General features: G+C 43.1%; 1 protein-coding gene across 1 annotated transcript; it reads left to right on the top strand.

Moving 5' to 3' along the window:
* The first annotated feature begins 298 nt into the window (after positions 1-298).
* Positions 299-16119, top strand: LOC120026089 (TBC1 domain family member 13-like). Its single transcript, XM_038970891.1, has 12 exons — positions 299-350; positions 4267-4340; positions 4501-4541; positions 4673-4734; positions 9623-9722; positions 9886-9968; positions 10248-10407; positions 12682-12892; positions 13321-13484; positions 13782-13942; positions 14215-14272; positions 14388-16119. Exons 1-12 carry the CDS (start codon positions 328-330, stop codon positions 14451-14453), a joined length of 1203 nt encoding a protein of 400 aa, XP_038826819.1. The 5' UTR covers positions 299-327; the 3' UTR covers positions 14454-16119.
* The last annotated feature ends 1588 nt before the right edge of the window (positions 16120-17707 follow it).

Below are 17707 nucleotides of genomic sequence, written 5' to 3'. Positions count from 1 at the left end.
GTATAATGACATGAAAATTATTATGCATACATTTGGTGACGGGGCATAACTAAAAAATATAGCAGAGATCATCCAACACTGGAAAGGTGATATGCTCGTGAAGTTTACAGTGTGAGTACAATCAGAAATAGCATTTCAGTCCAACTATGATAACTGTGACTTCAAGAAAATAAACTTCGAGTATTTTTTTACATATGTAATTGGAGCATATGAATAAGCCATGTAACAGCACATACTCATTTGAGTAGTTTTTACTAAATGTTGTATGTTTCCCCATCGGACTATTTTTCTTGTGGCACACAGGTCTAGCTTTTGGATTCTTCCAACATGTCGAGCTCTTACCGAAGCAGGTGAGGTGTAGATTTGATTTATGAATGGAGAGTGGGCCATAATAACACATTCGAGGAAATGTCATGTACGTTTGTGGTTTTTGGCAATCTCTTGTGGTGCGTTCTCTGTAGCTAAGTGTTCGTGTATTATGTGGTAGACTCCAAAAGCTCTGTAGGCTCACTTTAGCCAACTAGTTAGCTAACGTTAGCCCGATGTCTCGACGAAATGGGAAGACATCTGATATCAATATCGATGAAGTGCTCGCTTCTCTGTACTGTACTACACTGCAGACAATATCACCCCCCCCCCCCCCCCCCCCCATACCCTGCTTGAATGAAATAATTGTTTCGTATCTAGCTAACTATCTACTGTATGTGGATAAGAAACATTTTTGCTCAAGCGTAGACACAACTATCATGTTTGTCTATTTCAGTGACTAACTATTAATAGTTAGAATTAAAACTCGATACATTTAAACTGAAGGAACACTAAAGGGCCATTTATTTCGAGGTTTTCAATGAACTAGGTAGTGGCTAACGTTAAACTGTTGAGGAAGGACTGGGCTAAGAGAATGCAGAACTTGTACTACCTAATTCCTCAAATGCAATTATGCAACTTAGGTTACTAACATACCCACATTCTCCACTGATCAAGTTATCACGACAAACTGAGACCACTTTAGACTAGAGACAGTCAAACCTGTGTGTTGTATTCAACTTAATGTCAGCTATTGATAATCCACAAGACAAGGAGAAATACAGACTAGCCTAATCAAGGTACAATGTTGGTATGTTGCATTACATTTGACCTATACAATGCAAATGCTGACAGGACATCCCTTTCAATCCTTGTAAGACAGGGGCAGTTCAAGCAGGACACACTCATTTACTTGATTTGAATCTATTTAGGGGCCTGCTATTTGTGGCTAAATAAAACTGTTCATATGCCTACTATGGTAACCTATTTTCTGTGATGGCTGAAATGTTGTCAAACTCAGGCTAGTAATTATAAAGCTTCCCTTGCTTTTAGGCTACTATTCACTTTTTTGCTTTTGGACTTTCTTGTTCCAGGAAAATAATGGATCCAATGTTATGATAATAGATCCAATGTTATGAAGGGCAACCCACTTTAGGGTTTAATTGTGACAGCAAAGCACTTTTGCCAAGTATTGAAGTTAGTGATCTGAGGTCAGGACTGGTGTCTCGTGAGGGCTGTTGCTTGATAATAAACAAATTAACTGTATTTCTCTTTGAATAGCGCCGAGCAACTTTGCTGATTGTCTGCAGTTTTAGAGGGAGCCATGACAAACAGGATGTAGCCGTCCAGGAAAAAGATAAATAGCTATTACAGGAGAAAGGCATACTAGATTGAAATCATAGCTTTTGCTTTGGTTCTCTTCAGTAGGTTAGAACAAAATCAGAACATCACATATATAGCTAGGCTAAGTAGGATGGACACAACTCTCTGATGTTGTATAGCCAACCCTGTCAGTTCTACATGCACCTCTTTCTATAAGCTAACACTGAGCGTTCAGCTTTAGCCAAAGCCCTGCTGTATAGCCTAAGAACTGCTGTATAGCCTAAGCCTTTAATACTTTTGGGCTAAATCACAACAATCAATAAACCCCAATCTATTTTGATTTCTTCTGGGAGAATCAATGCTTATTTTCCTGTTAGTGGTAATGTGGCCAAGGCTTTCGACTCTGTCAATCACCACATTCTTATTGGCAGACTCGACAGCCTTGGTTTCTCAAATGATTGCCTCGCCTGGTTTACCAACTACTTCTCTGATAGAGTTCAGTGTGTCAAATCGGAGGGCCTGTTTTCCGGACCTCTGGCAGTCTCTATGGGGGTGCCACAGGGTTCAATCCTCGGGCCGACTCTTTTCTCTGTATACATCAATGATGTTGCTCTTGCTGCTGGTGATTCTTTGATACACCTCTACGCAGACGACACCATTCTGTATACTTCTGGCCCCTCTTTGGACACTGTGTTAACTAACCTCCAGACAAGCTTCAATGCCATACAACTCTCCTTCCGTGGCCTCCAACTGCTCTTAAATGCAAGTAAAACTAAATGCATGCTATTCAACCGATCACTGCCCGCACCTACTCGCCCGTCCAGCATCACTACTCTGGACGGCTCCTACTTAGAATACGTGTACAACTACAAATACCTAGGTGTCTGGTTAGACTGTAAACTCTCCTTCCAGACTCACATTAAGCATCTCCAATCCAAAATTAAATCTCTAATCGGCTTCCTATATCGCAACAAAGCATCCTTCACTCATGCTGCCAAACATACCCTCGTAAAACTGACCATCCTACCGATCCTCGACTTCGGTGATGTCATCTATAAAATAGCCTCCAACACTCTACTCAACAAACTGGATGCAGTCTATCACAGTGCCATCCGTTTTGTCACCAAAGCCCCATACACTACCCACCATTGCGACCTGTACGCTCTCGTTGGTTGGCCCTCGCTTCACACTCGTAGCCAAACCCACTCACTGGCTACAGGTTATCTACAAGTCTCTGCTAGGTAAAGCCCCGCCTTATCTCAGCTCACTGGTCACCATAGCAGCACCCACTCGTAGCACGCGCTCCAGCAGGTATATCTCGCTGGTCACCCCCAAAGCCAATTCCTCCTTTGGTCGTCTTTCCTTCCAGTCCTCTGCTGCCAATGACTGGAACGAACTGCAAAAATCTCTGAAGCTGGAAACACTTATCTCCCTCACTAGCTTTAAGCACCAGCTGTCAGAGCAGCTCACAGATCATCTATAATTTAGCCCAAACAACTACCTCTTCCCCTACTGTATTTATTTATTTATTTTGCTCCTTTGCACCCCATTATTTATATTTCTACTTTGCACATTCTTCCACTGCAAATCTACGATTCCAGTGTTTTACTTGCTATATTGTATTTACCTCGCCACCATGGCCTTTTTTTTGTTGCCTTTACCTCCCTTATCTCACCTCATTTGCTCACATTGTATATAGACTTATTTTTGTACTGTATTATTGACTGTATGTTTTGTTTATTCCATGTGTAACTCTGTGTTGTTGTATGTGTCGAATTGCTATGCTTTATCTTGGCCAGGTCGCAGTTGCAAATGAGAACTTGTTCTCAACTAGCCTACCTGGTTAAATAAAGGTAAAATAAAAAATATATAATTTTTTTTAGCCTAACCACCACACCAATGGGTCCTGTGATTTGGCTTGATTGTCAGCTGATCATGACAGGAGGACAGACAGTCCGCATTGATCATGAGTTCACATAGGTATCACTGTACCCATGCAGTCCAGCTGTCAGGAGGATGTTTGCACGTATAAGCTAGTGGCGGTACTGTATATTTAATGAGTAATTCAAGTGTTACAAACCATTAAAGGGGCATTCTGCCAAAGTCCCTCCATTTAATATGCTTTTTTGTACCATAAGAACAGTTGGAGCAGGTTGTATTGGTAAATTTGCATTTCAAAGACTGTTACCTTAGCAGCTGTCTGAGGTGGAAGTTGGACAAATCAATTATGTTGTACTGGGGGTCTATGGCTATTGGTACCAAGTTAGTGGGGAGTGGCAATTGGTCAGAACCCCCTCCTTTTCTAGCCACATTAATGGCCACATGAATGACGCCCCAGGGAATGTATAAGGTAAACACATGGAACTGTGCAGCCCTGTGTAGATTGCATCTTTCCTTCTTCTCATAGATAAATAATCATATGAGTCTACCCACCTACAACACCCTCTCCTGTTTGTCGGTCTGCTACATGTGCATAATCTGAATGAGGCATTATGGGAATGTGTCCCTCCTTATTCTTCATGGGAGACATTAAGCCATGTCTGTATATTTTAAGATTTACATGAATGCAGCACACAGTATGCTTCTTACACCACAGCCTATATTGATGTTATTTTTCCCTTTCTTGTACAATTAAAGGATCCAGGAATTCAAGGTGGCCTTGAGTGAAGAGAAGCTAGACTTGAATGCACTCCGGGAACTTTGCTTCAGCGGTGAGAAAAAACTTTGCTTTAATCTCTAGAATGTAATTTTTTCATGTGTTTTTACTAAGTTTATGTTATTATGTCTCCTTATTTCACTTTATCTTGTCCTGTATTCATCTTTTTTTTGTCATTCCTCCTTCTCTCCTCCACCCTCCTATCTCTCTCTCAGGTATCCCATTTGAAGGAGGCATCCGTGCACTTTGCTGGAAAGTGAGTTGCTCCACCCCTTTTAATAGACATCTACAGTATGTAGCATTAGTATTAGTTTCAGCCTGTTTTTCTAATCTTATCTGTGAGTGATTGGGATTCTTATTTCGGATGACTTGCTTCCATGTTTCCAGGTCCTTCTTAACTACCTGCCTCTGGACCAGACGATGTGGGACTCCTTTCTCAAAAAGCAGAGGTAAAAACGTCTCCAGTACTGGTGGACATCAATTATTTATCAACAGGAGGAGATTAATTGAAATGTTCAGAATAAGAAATATGTGCACTTGCAAGACCGGTTTGAAATAGTGCTGTGCGATATGGCCCAGAACTCATATTTGTACTTTTTTCAAACTTATGGAAGATTCACGATATACAGTGATTTCGGACAGTGTTCAGACCCCTTCCCTTTTCCCACATTTTGTTACGTTACAGCCTTATTCTTAAATGGATTAAATAAATACAAATCCTCACCAATCTACACAAAATACCCCATAATAACAAAGCGAAAACCTTAATTATTATTATTTATTTTTTTTCCAATTTATAAAAAATTAAACAGAAATAGCTTATTTACATAAGTGTTCAGACTCTTTGCTATGAGACTTGAAATTGAGCTCAGGTGCATCCTGTTTCCATTGATCATCCTTAAGATGTTTTTACAACTTGATTGGATTCCACCTGTGGTAAATTCAATTGATTGGACATGATTTGGAAAGGCACACACCTGTTTATATAAGGTCCCACAGTTGACAGTGCGTGTCAGAGCAAAAACCAAGCCACAAGGTCGAAGGAAATGCCCGGAGATCTCTGAGACAGGATTGTATCCAGGCACAGATCTGGGTAAGGGTACCAAGAAGGTCCCTAAGAACACAGCATTAAAAGCGAACTGAGCAATCGGGGGAGAAGGGCCTTGGTCAGGGAGGTGACCAAGAACCCGATGGTCACTCTGACAGAGCATCAGAGTTCCTCTGTGAAGATGGGAGAACCTTCCAGAAAGACAACCATCTCTGCAGCACTCCACCAATTAGGCCTTTATGGTAGAGTGGCCAGATTGGCCACTCCTCAGTAAAAGGCAAACCAAGATTGAACTCTTTGGCCTGAATGCAAAGTGTCACGTCTGGAGGAAACTTGGCACCATCCCTACGGTGAAGCATGGGGGTGGCAGCATCATGCTTTGGGGATGTTTTTCAGCGGCAGGGACTGGGAGACTAGTCGGGATCAAGGGAAAGATGAATGGAGCAAAGTACAGAGAGATCCTTGATGAAAACCTGCTCCAGAGCACTCAGGACCTCAAACTGGGGTCAAAGGTTCACCTTCCAACAGGACAACAACACTAAGCACACTGCCAAGACAATGTAGGAGTGGCTTCGGGACAAGTCTCTAAATGTCCTTAAGTGGCCCAGCCAGAGCCCGGACTTGAACCCGATCGAACATCTCTGGAGAGACCGGAAAATACTTGTGCAGCAACACTCCCCATCCAACATGACAGAGCTTGAGAGGATCTGCAGAGAAGAATGGGACAAACTCCCCAAATACAGGTGTGTCAAGCTTTTGGCGTCGTACAAATCAAATTGTATTGGTCACATATACATGGTTAGTAGATGTTAATGCGAGTGTAGCGAAATGCTTGTGCTTCTAGTTCCGACCGTGCAGTAATATCTAACAAGTAATCTAACAATTTCATAACAACTACCTCATACACACAAGTGTAAAGGAATTAATAAGAATATGTACATATAAATATATGGATGAGAGATGGCCGTGCGGCATTGGCATGGTGCAGTAGATGGCATAGAGTACAGTATATACATATGAGATGAGTAATGTAGGGTATGTAAACATTATATAAAGTGGCATTGTTTAAAGTTACTAGTGATACATTTATTACATCCAATTTTTAATTATTAAAGTGGCTAGAGATTTGAGTAAGTTTGTTGGCAGCAGCCACTCAATGTTAGTGATGGCTGTTTAACAGTCTGATGGCCTTGAGATAGAAGCTGTTTTTCAGTCTCTCGGTCCCTGCTTTGATGCACATGTACTGACCTCCCCTTCTGGATGATAGTGGGGTGAACAGGCAGTGGCTCGGGTGGTTGTTGTCCTTGATGATCTTTTTGGCCTTCCTGTGACATTGGGTGCTGTAGGTGTCCTGGAGGGCAGGTAGTTGGCCCCCAGTGATGCGTTGTGCAGACCTCACTACCCTCTGGAGAGCCTTACGGTTGTGGGCGGTGCAGTTGCCGTACCAGGTGGTGATACAGCCCGACAGGATGCTCTCGATTGTGCATCTGTAAAAGTTTGTGAGTGTTTTTGGTGACAAGCCGAATTTCTTCAGTCTCCTGAGGTTGAAGAGGCGCTGCTGCGCCTTCTTCACCACGCTGTCTGTGTGGGTGGACCATTTCAGTTTGTCCGTGGTGTGTACGCAGAGGAACTTAAAACTTTCCACCTTCCCCACTACTGTCCCGTCGATGTGGATAGGGGGTTGCTCCTCTGCTGTTTCCTGAAGTCCACGATCATCTCCTTTGTTTTGATGACGTTGAGCGTGAGGTTATTTTCCTGACACCACACTCCGAGGGCCCTCACCTCCTCCCTGTAGGCCGTCTCGTCGTTGTTGGTAATCAAGCCTACCATTGTAGTGTCGTCCGCAAACTTGATGATTGAGTTGGAGGCGTGCATGGCCACACAGTCATGGGTGAACAGGGAGTACAGGAGAGGGCTGAGAACACACGCTTGTGGGGCCCCAGCGTTCAGGATCAGCGGGGTGGAGATGTTGTGGGGGTGGCCCGTCAAAGTCCAGGACCCAGTTGCACAGGGCGGGGTCGAGACCCAGGGTCTTGAGCTTAATGATGAGTTTGGAGGGTACCCAAGAAGACTTGAGGCTGTAATCGCAGGCATAGGTGCTTCAACAAAGTACTGAGTAAATGGGTCTGAATACTTATGTGAATGTCATATTTCAGTTTATTTGTTATAAATTTGCAACAATTCTAAAAAACTGTGTTTGCTTTGTCCTCATGGTATTGTGTGTAGATTTATGAGGGGAAAAAACAATTTAGTCCATTTTAGAATAAGGCTGTAACGTAACAAAATGTGGAAAAAGTCAAGGGGTCTGAATATTTTCTGAATGTATCTCAATTTACTTTTTTTCTCTTAATAAGCTTTGTTTTACAATTTAAGGTCAAATACACTGCATTTAAAACAGTCAGCAATAATCTAATGAATTCAGAGCTTGGTAAATTATACCTAGGCTGAATATATTCCTTCCACAACCATAAGACCCACTAATCATTACATTATTTTATCAAAATAGTTGTACTTGCTTTTTTTGTTGTTGCAATAATCACTGATCTGGCTTTCAGGTCTGTCTATTAAAAATGCCCTTTTTGTTACAAATGTAACCAGAACCATGCATAATGAACAGTTGCTAATAATGCAGCAGGCGTTTTAGAAAATTATAAACAATCTCTCAAGCACAAGCCCACGTGATAGTGAGTAGCCAGCTAATATTTATATTTCAAATTTAGCCAACTTGGATCTAGGTATAATTAAACAAGCTCTGAATTCCAGCTAACCAGGCAAAACAGTTGGACAGAAGGTTGTGTTCATACCTATACATCTCAAACTGTTTAAAAGGATGCTAGCCTGTTCACTTTGTTCAGATGTTGAAATCAAGTGGCCTTCCTTAATTCTCAGAATGAGAACAAGTTGCAAATTCCTTATAATTGTTTTATGCTTATTGCACATGTATAAAACACAGACTAAACAGCTAGTATAACAATCTTTATTTGACTAAAATGCTGCTAGCGATACATGGTACCGTAATGCGCACGCTCAACAAACTGAGCATACATTTTCCAGAATGAATGTTCATTGGTACATCAATTTTAGTAGTTTCTGGTCTAAATTTGAGTAGTTGAAACATAAACAGGTGTGGTTCGAAAGGTTAAATTCTCCTCTATTATAGTAAAATAATGTCTCCATATGTTTTGGTGTCCATATGACCGATTTCTGTTGAACCAAACCTAAAATGCAAATAGCGTGTTGAAACGCTTTGTCAGAGAGGTGATCTCTCACCTTTGTTGAGTGTAGGGGGAGGGGATGGATGAAAGAGGCAAAACGAGAGGTTTCACTCTCGCAAAAATCTATCGCCTGCCTTCCCACCTTTGGAACAACGACTCCCATTGTTAGGGCGGAGACATGAGCATCCCGTCATTATATAAAGATCTCTGGTGTAAATGGGTAGGTGCACAGAAGGAGCGAACGAGACAAGACCAAAAAGACAAAATGAGAACAAGCGGTCATAAACGCTCATAAAACGAAAAATATGAAACTTGATTCAGGCATTTGGAAAATCTAATTAATTCAATATATCTCCCAGCCCTAGTCTGAATGGTTAAAGAGAAAATGAAACCATCTCTAGATGTAGTGACTTTTGACTCAGTCCTTTGAGGCCTTTTTATATAGAGCATGAAAACCTGAACTGATCAAGACTGAGCCACTTTGTATATCCTTCCATCTCAGCCTTTTAATCAATGACAGAATTATACCTTGGTAACTAACCAATTCTTGGTCAAGTATATCCCCCCTGTCTCGCTGGAGTTTACTTTGGGAATCTTTTTTTAGATTTTACCAAGCATTCCTAGACACCAGCTGATTCATAATGGAACCTGGCCTATTAAAATATCATACTAGAACACAACACACCCGGCTCAGGACAGCTATATCGGGTCAGCTCTGGACAGGGGATACGGTGGTGGCGATTCTGCTTCTTCTATTGGCTCCCTCCTCACTGAATTATTGAAATCCTTTGACTGTTTGATTGAGCCTGCCTGGAATGCTTTGAATGGCCCCGTCCCGAAACGGCCCCAAGTCAATTCAGAATTCTGTTGGTATAAGAAATATGGCAGCATGTCCATGGTGATGTCATTTTGCTGAGTCTAGTAAATTTCACTAAGTCTAATTGTCGGTCAAATTGAACTCCTGAAATGAAACGATTAGGATTAGCTGACCTCCGATAGTCCCTGACTCTTGCGTTAATCCACAGGCGGCGAGATACAAAATTTTTAGAACCGTATTTAATTCTGTGCCCACAGGGAGGGTTATTCCCAGTTCCTGAAGGAGATGATTATCCAGCCCGGCATCGCTAAGGCCAACCTGGGCCTCTCCAGAGAGGACGTGACCATGGAGGACCACGTGAGTTCCTCCTCTCCCTCCTTCTTTACCCCCCCAAAATAGACCAATTTCCTACTCTGATACACACCGCTTGGTTGTCTCGGCTAATACGCAGGAACTTTCACCGAATTTTCCCATACATTATTTTACATTTTTTCTTTCTGACTTTCTTTCAATCTCTCAGCCTCTCAACCCCAGCCCAGAGAGCAAGTGGAACAACTACTTCAGAGACAACGAGGTGCTGCTGCAGATTGATAAAGATGTCAGGTAGGTAGCTTGGCAACAAGCTAGGCACTTCTTTAGCTGACTGTGAAGTGAATATTTCCTTGTATTATAAGTAACTCGTCCTCCAGAGCAGGGGCGAGCATTAATGAATAGTCTATTAATGTATTCCAGTAGCCTGTCATGGAATACCATCTCTAAATAGGCAGAAGGTCAGCAGCAGTGGCTCTCTCTCTCATGGAAGGAAGTCTTCTATTCCACAAAGGAACAAAGAGGATTATAACTATTAAGTGCTAACTAACTAATGTATTTCTGTAATGGCAGGCGTCTGTACCCAGACATGGCCTTCTTCCAGTGGCCCACAGACTACCCCTGCCAGCTGATCCTGGACCCCCAGAATGACTATGAGACCCTCAGGTGCCGTGTGGAACAGACCACCCTCAAGGCCCAGACCGTGGACCGCAACCGCAGCGGGGTCACCAACGTGAGTCTGACCATCAGAGAGAGTGTGTGTATGTGTCTGTTTCATTTGGCAGGTAGCCTAGCAGTTGAGCGTTGGTGCACTAACCGAAAGGTTACTGGTTCGAATCACCGAGCCGACTAGTTTAAATATCTGTCGACGTGCCCTTGAGCAAGGCACTTTACCCTAATAGCTCCGGTAAGTCGCTCTGGAAAAGAGCGTCAGCTAAATGACTAAAATGCAAAATGTGACGAGGAATACCTGTGTAAGAATGCTGTTTATTGACTACAGCTCAGCCTTCAACACCATAGTGCCCTCCGAGCTCATCACTAAACTCAGGGCCCTGTGTCTGAAACCCGCCCTGTGCAACGGTGTCCTAGATTTCCTGACGGGCCGACCCCTGGTGGTGAAGGTAAGCAACAACACCTCTGCTACGCTGATCCTCAAAACACTGATCCCCTCCTGTACTCCCTGTTCACCCACGACTGCGTGACCACGCACGCCTCCAACTGAATCATCAAGTTTGCTGACGACACAACGGTGTTAGACCTGATTACCAACAACGACGAGACAGCCTACAGGGAAGAGGGGATTGCCCTGGCAGAGTGTTGCCAGGAAAATAACCTCCCTCAACGTCAACAAAACGAAGGAGCTGATCCTGGACTACAAGAGACAACAGAGAGAGCACATCCACATCGACACGCCCCCATCCACATCGATGGTGCCCCAGTGGAGAGGGTCAAAAGCTTCAAGTTCCTCGGTGTGCACATCACTGAGGACCTGAAATGGTCAGATCACACCGACAGTGAAGAAATTCGGCTTTGCTCCTTAGACCCTCAGGAATTTCTACAGATGCACAATTGAGAGCATCCTGTCAGGCTGTATCACCGCCTGGTAGAGCAATTGCACCGTCCGCAACCGCAGGGCTCTCCAGAGGCTGGTGCAGTCAGCCCAACGCGTAACCTGGTGCACACTGCCTGCCCTCCAGGACATCTTCAGCACCCGGTGTCACAGGAAGGCCAAGAAGATCATCTAAGGACCTCAGCCACCCGAGCCACAGCCTGTCCACCCCGCTGACATCTAGAAGGTGGAGACAGTACTGGTGCATCAAAGCTGGGACCGAAAGACCGATAAACAGCTTTTATCTCAAAGCCATCACACTGTTAAACAGTCACCGCTAGACTGCCTCCGTCCAGTACCTTTCCCTCTGCCGGTAGCATACTCTTCCCGTTAGTCCCTGTCACTAGCCGGCTACCACCGGGTACTCTACCCTGCATCTTAGGGACTGCTGCCCTATGTACATATAGTCATTGAACACTGGTCACTTTAATAATGTTTACATACTATTTATACAGTATATCTACTGCTATTCAAAATATTTGATCATTAAAAAAAATTGATTATTGTGCTTGTTTGCATTGATTAATAGGAACTAGGAACATATGCATTACACTGCAACTGACATAACACCTGCTAAACTGTATATGCATCCAAGAATATTTGATTTGTCAATGCTTCCACTCCCATAGGCGGCAGGGTGACCTTGTTTAGGTAACAATAGGGAAAACACTATTCAGTTGGCAGTAGTGCTGACTCTACTACCCTGTGTTATGTTCATTCCCCCACCCTACTTGTCTGCTTTAAGCAATGCGGTCACGATGCACAAGCAGTGGTGAGTATGCAAGGTCTCGGCAAGTTTGGCAAGGGGGATACTACAAAGCAGGATCAATGAGTTGGCCAGCTAACTTGCCTAAATATTCTGAAATTATTATTATTTTTTTTTTTTAAATTTGAGTTTGAAATGGGCATGGTGTAATTAACTCGAACAACACAAAACACATCTAAGTTTAGCTTTCTTAATGAACTAGAAAATCAATAGTTATTTCTGGTTGTTTATTGAAGTTAGCTGGCTAGCTCATTGATTCTGCTTTGTAGTATACCCCTCTGATATTGGCTTGATAACCCTATTTGACTTATGGGTGTATTCGGCGTGTGTCCATTTCCATTCTATAACAATTAACTAGAATTTGAATTACAATCTTTATGGATTCCCCTCGCCAATGCGTTTCTTCCATGGCGAGAGCTGTCATGCTGCTTTGATAACTGTTGCTTGTGGATAAGCAATATGGTAGAAATGTTGTCCATATACCCATCTAATCGGTTCAGATCTACACAAGCGCCTGCCTCGGGGGGTAGTGGTTGTTTTTGGACTGGGCCTAACCCCCCCCCCCCTCTCTCCTACCCATTCTCCCCTCCTCTCTACACACCCTTTCCCCTCTTTACCTCCCCCCTCTTCAGGTGAGCTCCCCGGGCAAGGCCCTCAACCTGTACCCTTCCAACGAGTACGAGGTGCTGCCCAATGGCTGCGAGGCCCACTGGGAGGTGGTGGAGCGCATCCTGTTCATCTACGCTAAGCTCAACCCGGGCATCGCCTACGTGCAGGGCATGAACGAGGTGGTGGGACCCCTCTACTATACCTTCGCTACCGACCCCAACGACAAGTGGAGAGGTGGGTGGAGGTGTCTTGGGAGCAGAGTAGAAGATGCCTCTGTAGTGTAGATGGACTAATAAAGTACTATTCTGTTGTATTAATGGCAAATATCAGCTCTATTTGCTGCAACTTCTCTCTGATAGTCCCATTGCACTAGTCTCTGCATCAGAGTGCTAATGTTCTGTGATGGAATGGGTGTTCTGTGATGGAATGGGTGTTCTGTGATGGAATGGATCAAGCTGATTCAGCACTGCCAGCTAGAGGACAAATGAGGGACCCCCCCTTCTTCCCGATCACTTCTAATTCTCAGATATTTATTGCTTGACCTCCATTTAGAAGTATTTTATTGTCTGTCATATATAGACAGACAGACACAATTGACACTAGTTAGGGCACGATTGACTGATTGATTGACTGGTTTACTAATTGACCGTCCAACCAATCAGAGCACGCTGAGGCGGACACCTTCTTTTGTTTCACCAACCTGATGTCGGAGAACCGGGACATGTTCATCAAGAGTCTGGACGACTCACAGTGCGGCATCACCTACAAGATGGAGAGCGTCTACTCCATGCTCAAGGAGAAGGACATGGAGCTCTACATTAAACTGGTGAGCGAGGGACTCCTGGGCCCAGTCCCAAAGCCATCCCTATGCACTTTCCCTGGGCCCTTGTTGAGTCGTCTTCACGGCTCTGAAAGGATACAAGTTCATTGGGATATGGGGGGGAGTGGTATAGGGGGGGTTACACATTTGATCTGTTCACCTATTAATTTTCCCCATGCACCTCCTAATCAAAACCAACACTTCATTTGATGAATTCATTTAGGGGTATAATGTTATGATGTTTGTAGTTATTATGGAGGCTAGTTCAATCTTTCAACCCCCTAACTCCCTTCTCTTTAACAGCAGGAGCAGAACATCAAGCCTCAGTACTTCACCTTCCGCTGGCTGACCCTGCTGCTGTCTCAGGAGTTCCTCCTGCCCGACGTCATCCGCATCTGGGACACGCTCTTTTCCGACCAGGACCGCTTCAACTTCCTCATCCTGGTCTGCTGCGCCATGCTCGTGTGAGTTCCCGTATGTCCTCCCTAGCCACGAACCACAGCCCTCTGGGCTGGAACACCCCTAACCCCAGATTGACCCCAGCCCCAATTCCCCAAGTCTGTTGAATTGAACATGGACAAGAATGCAAGAATGCAATTCACTTGAATTTGGGTGGAATTGGATAGGATTAGGGTGGAATTGGATACTAGTAAGATACGTGTCTGCATCTTACCATATGATATGCATTGTTTGTTATTTCTGTTCTGATTAGCATGCCTGTCCTGTGTGGTTTCAGACTGATTCGAGATCAGTTGCTGGCGGGAGACTTCACGATCAACATGAGACTGCTGCAGGTAAGACCATCTGAAAGGATCTATTCAAATACAGTGGGGCCAATTTAGGTAATGTTTTAGGCGACTATGGTGGTTTTACTTGACGTTTTAGCTGATTGTCTCTGGTCTTCTTCAGGACTACCCCATCTCAGATGTTCACACCATCCTGGCCAAGGCCAAGGAGCTTCAGGACGGGTCATAGCCACCCCTACCTCCCTTCTCCCTCCCTTGGTTGGGGAGGGGAGGATGCACCATTAAACTGATAACCCTGGGCACAACAAAGGAGGGAGAGGAAGACACCTGGCGCCGGGTTGGTGCAAGGTTGGTAGGAGAAACCAAACTCAGTACTTAGGCTTGTCGTCTCACTCTCACAGCCTGACAGTTTTTCCACTGGGAGGGTGTGTGGCCTCAAGCTATTTATTTTTGCACTGAACACTTGAAAAAAAGTGTACAAATCTGCATATATGAAGCAGAGAAACCACAGTAACGATTACAACAGAAGCATCATTATAAAGTCTGCCAGGGCTAATATAACACTCCTTGGGGTTTTTTCAGGGTGTTTCTTTTTAGTGGGTTGGGAATAACTTTTTTTTTTACTGTCTTAAGTGAAGTTTTTTTTTTTTATCATTAAGATGAAATATAATACTACCTTGTAAAGACTAACCACAACAACAACAAAAAATGTTGCCACAGGGTTTGCTTTAAAGTATAGATTGTTATGACATTGGGCCTCAACGCAAGCATCCTCTCTCCGTTTTCATGACCGTGCTCAGATATTTACTCTACGCACATGAGCTACACGTCTGGACAGTTTATAGCTGGTTGTAACCTGATTTCGTGTCTATGGAATCGCCAATATTAATGTATGTTTGCTGTCAAACCAATGGGATGTGAAACTTGTTTTATAATTTTTTGGGTGTGTCATGTAGCAGAAGCTCTTATCCAGAGCGACTTACAGGTGCAATTAGGGTTAAGTGCCTTGCTCAAGGGCACATCGGCAGATTTATCACCTAGTCGGCTTCTGAATTCGAACCAGCGACCTTTCGGTTACTGTCCTAACGCTCTTAACCACTAGGCTACTTGCCGTCCAACCCACTAACCTAACTGAAATTGATACATTGATGACGATGATAAGGTTGCTTTTGATGTGAGGGCATTACTAAGCAAACAAATCAATTCAATTGGGCATTCATTTTTTAATAATATATTTTGACCTATCTCTGTTCGCATTGAGTGGCCAGAATAAACCAGAATACATTAAACATGAATGACATCTGGTAAATGAAGCATAACACATTTTGCTCTGCATACTGTAAGATTATTACAGAGAACAAATGATTGATAATAGTAGCTGAGTATTTATCATGGATAAATGACTGACATTGAAAGGCTATGATGATAACATTTATGTATTCACATAATGGAGTTGACAGATAAGAGTTGAAAAATAACAGAGTTGATTACTTAAAATCACTATGATTGAATGTTATTGATTTTTTTGATTTTTTTTTAACGCTAACACTTACCACAAAGCTAAGACACCCTTGAAATGTATTTACCTTTTCAAACAGTAGGACCTGCATAATAATGTGATACTTTAAAGTACACAGATAATGACTTGCTTTGTTTTCATCAATATTGTGAGAATGATACAACAGTTACCTTTTTACTGTTTGCGTTTCAGTTTTATTAGCATTCCCTAGAAATTCCAAGTATCACCATCCCTTTCAGTGGCAAGATGGTATCAGTCTACATTCTAACACTATTTCAGTGCCAAGATGGTATCAGTCTATATTCTTTTCTTTTTTCTTTTTTTTTACATATTTTTCTCCCCAATTTCATGGTCTCCAATTGTCTCATAGCTGCAACTCCCGTACAGTCTCGGGAGAGGCGAAGGTCGAGAGCCGTGCGTCCCCCGAAACACAACCAAACCAACTGCTTCTTGACACAATGCTCACTTAACCCAGAAGCCATCAGCACCAATGTGTCGGAGGAAATACTGTACACCTGGCGACCGTGCACTGCGCCCGGCCCGCCAAAGGAGTCGCTAGTGCGCGATGGGACAAGGACATCCCTGCAGGCCAAACCCTCCCCTAACCCGGACGACGCTGGGCCAATTGTGCGCCACCCCATGGGTCTCCCAGGACGCTGCCGGCTGCGACAGAGCCTGGACTCAAACCCAGAATCTCTAGTGGCACAGCTACTGTTGCACTGCGATGCAGTGTCTTAGACCACTGCGCCACTCGCGAGGCTTCAGTCTACATTCTAACACTTTCAGTAGCAAGATGGTATTAGTCTACATTCTAACACTATTTCAGTAGCAAGATGGTATTAGTCTACATTCTAACACTATTTCAGTAACAAGATGGTATTAGTCTACATTCTAACACTATTTCAGTAGCAAGATGGTATTAGTCTACATTCTAACACTATTTCAGTAACAAGATGGTATTAGTCTACATTCTAACACTATTTCAGTAACAAGATGGTATTAGTCTACATTCTAACACTATTTCAGTAACAAGATGGTATTAGTCTACATTCTAACACTATTTCAGTAGCAAGATGGTATTAGTCTACATTCTAACACTATTTCAGTAGCAAGATGGTATTAGTCTACATTCTAACACTATTTCAGTAACAAGATGGTATTAGTCTACATTCTAACACTATTTCAGTAACAAGATGGTATCTTCCTACTGAAAAATTGCTTAGACAGGAATTGGTACAAATTGACAGTCTGTGACTAGCGATGGTTCAATGTGGCTTTATTGTACTAAAGTGAGGTAGTAAGAGATACTGTGCTGAGTATTTTGACACACTCTGAATGAAATGGGAACACTCCTAGTTCAAACAACTTGGCTTGGTCGATCAGTGTGTCTATAATCATGTCTTGATCTTAAAGGCCCAGTGCAGTCAAAAACTTGATTTGCCTGTGTTTTATATATATTTCCACACCGAGGTTGGATTCATACTGACATTGTGAAAATTATGATAATGCCCTTTTAGTGTAAGCTGTTTGAAAATACTTCCTGAAATTTCAGCTTGTTTTGGTGGGAGGGAGTTTTGGCCTTCCATGGTGACATCACCATGTGGTGAATTGGTTAATAGACCAATAAGAAAGATTTCCAAACCTCTCTGCCAATAACAACTCGTTTTCAGTTCCCCCTCCCTATTCAGAACACTCCCTGACAGTCTTAGCCAAATTCTTGCTTGAGAAATTGCCCTTTGCTAAGAAGCAATTTTTTTCTTTTTGACCATTTTAATTTAAAACAATCACAGTAAGGTACTTAACTGTTACCTAGAAATGATTTGATACTGATGTGGGGGGGGGAACCAAAAAAACGGCTGCATTGAACCTTTAATAAATGTATATAAACAGTGAAAAATCCCCCCTTGAAGGTTCAGTAATGACAAAGAAGGAAAATCTTGTCTTCCTGTGATTCACAAATGTTT

Source organism: Salvelinus namaycush, chromosome 31 (assembly GCF_016432855.1).
Source record: "Salvelinus namaycush isolate Seneca chromosome 31, SaNama_1.0, whole genome shotgun sequence".
Taxonomy (NCBI): Eukaryota; Metazoa; Chordata; class Actinopteri; order Salmoniformes; family Salmonidae; genus Salvelinus; species Salvelinus namaycush.
This window is presented reverse-complemented; position numbering and strand designations above follow the sequence as displayed.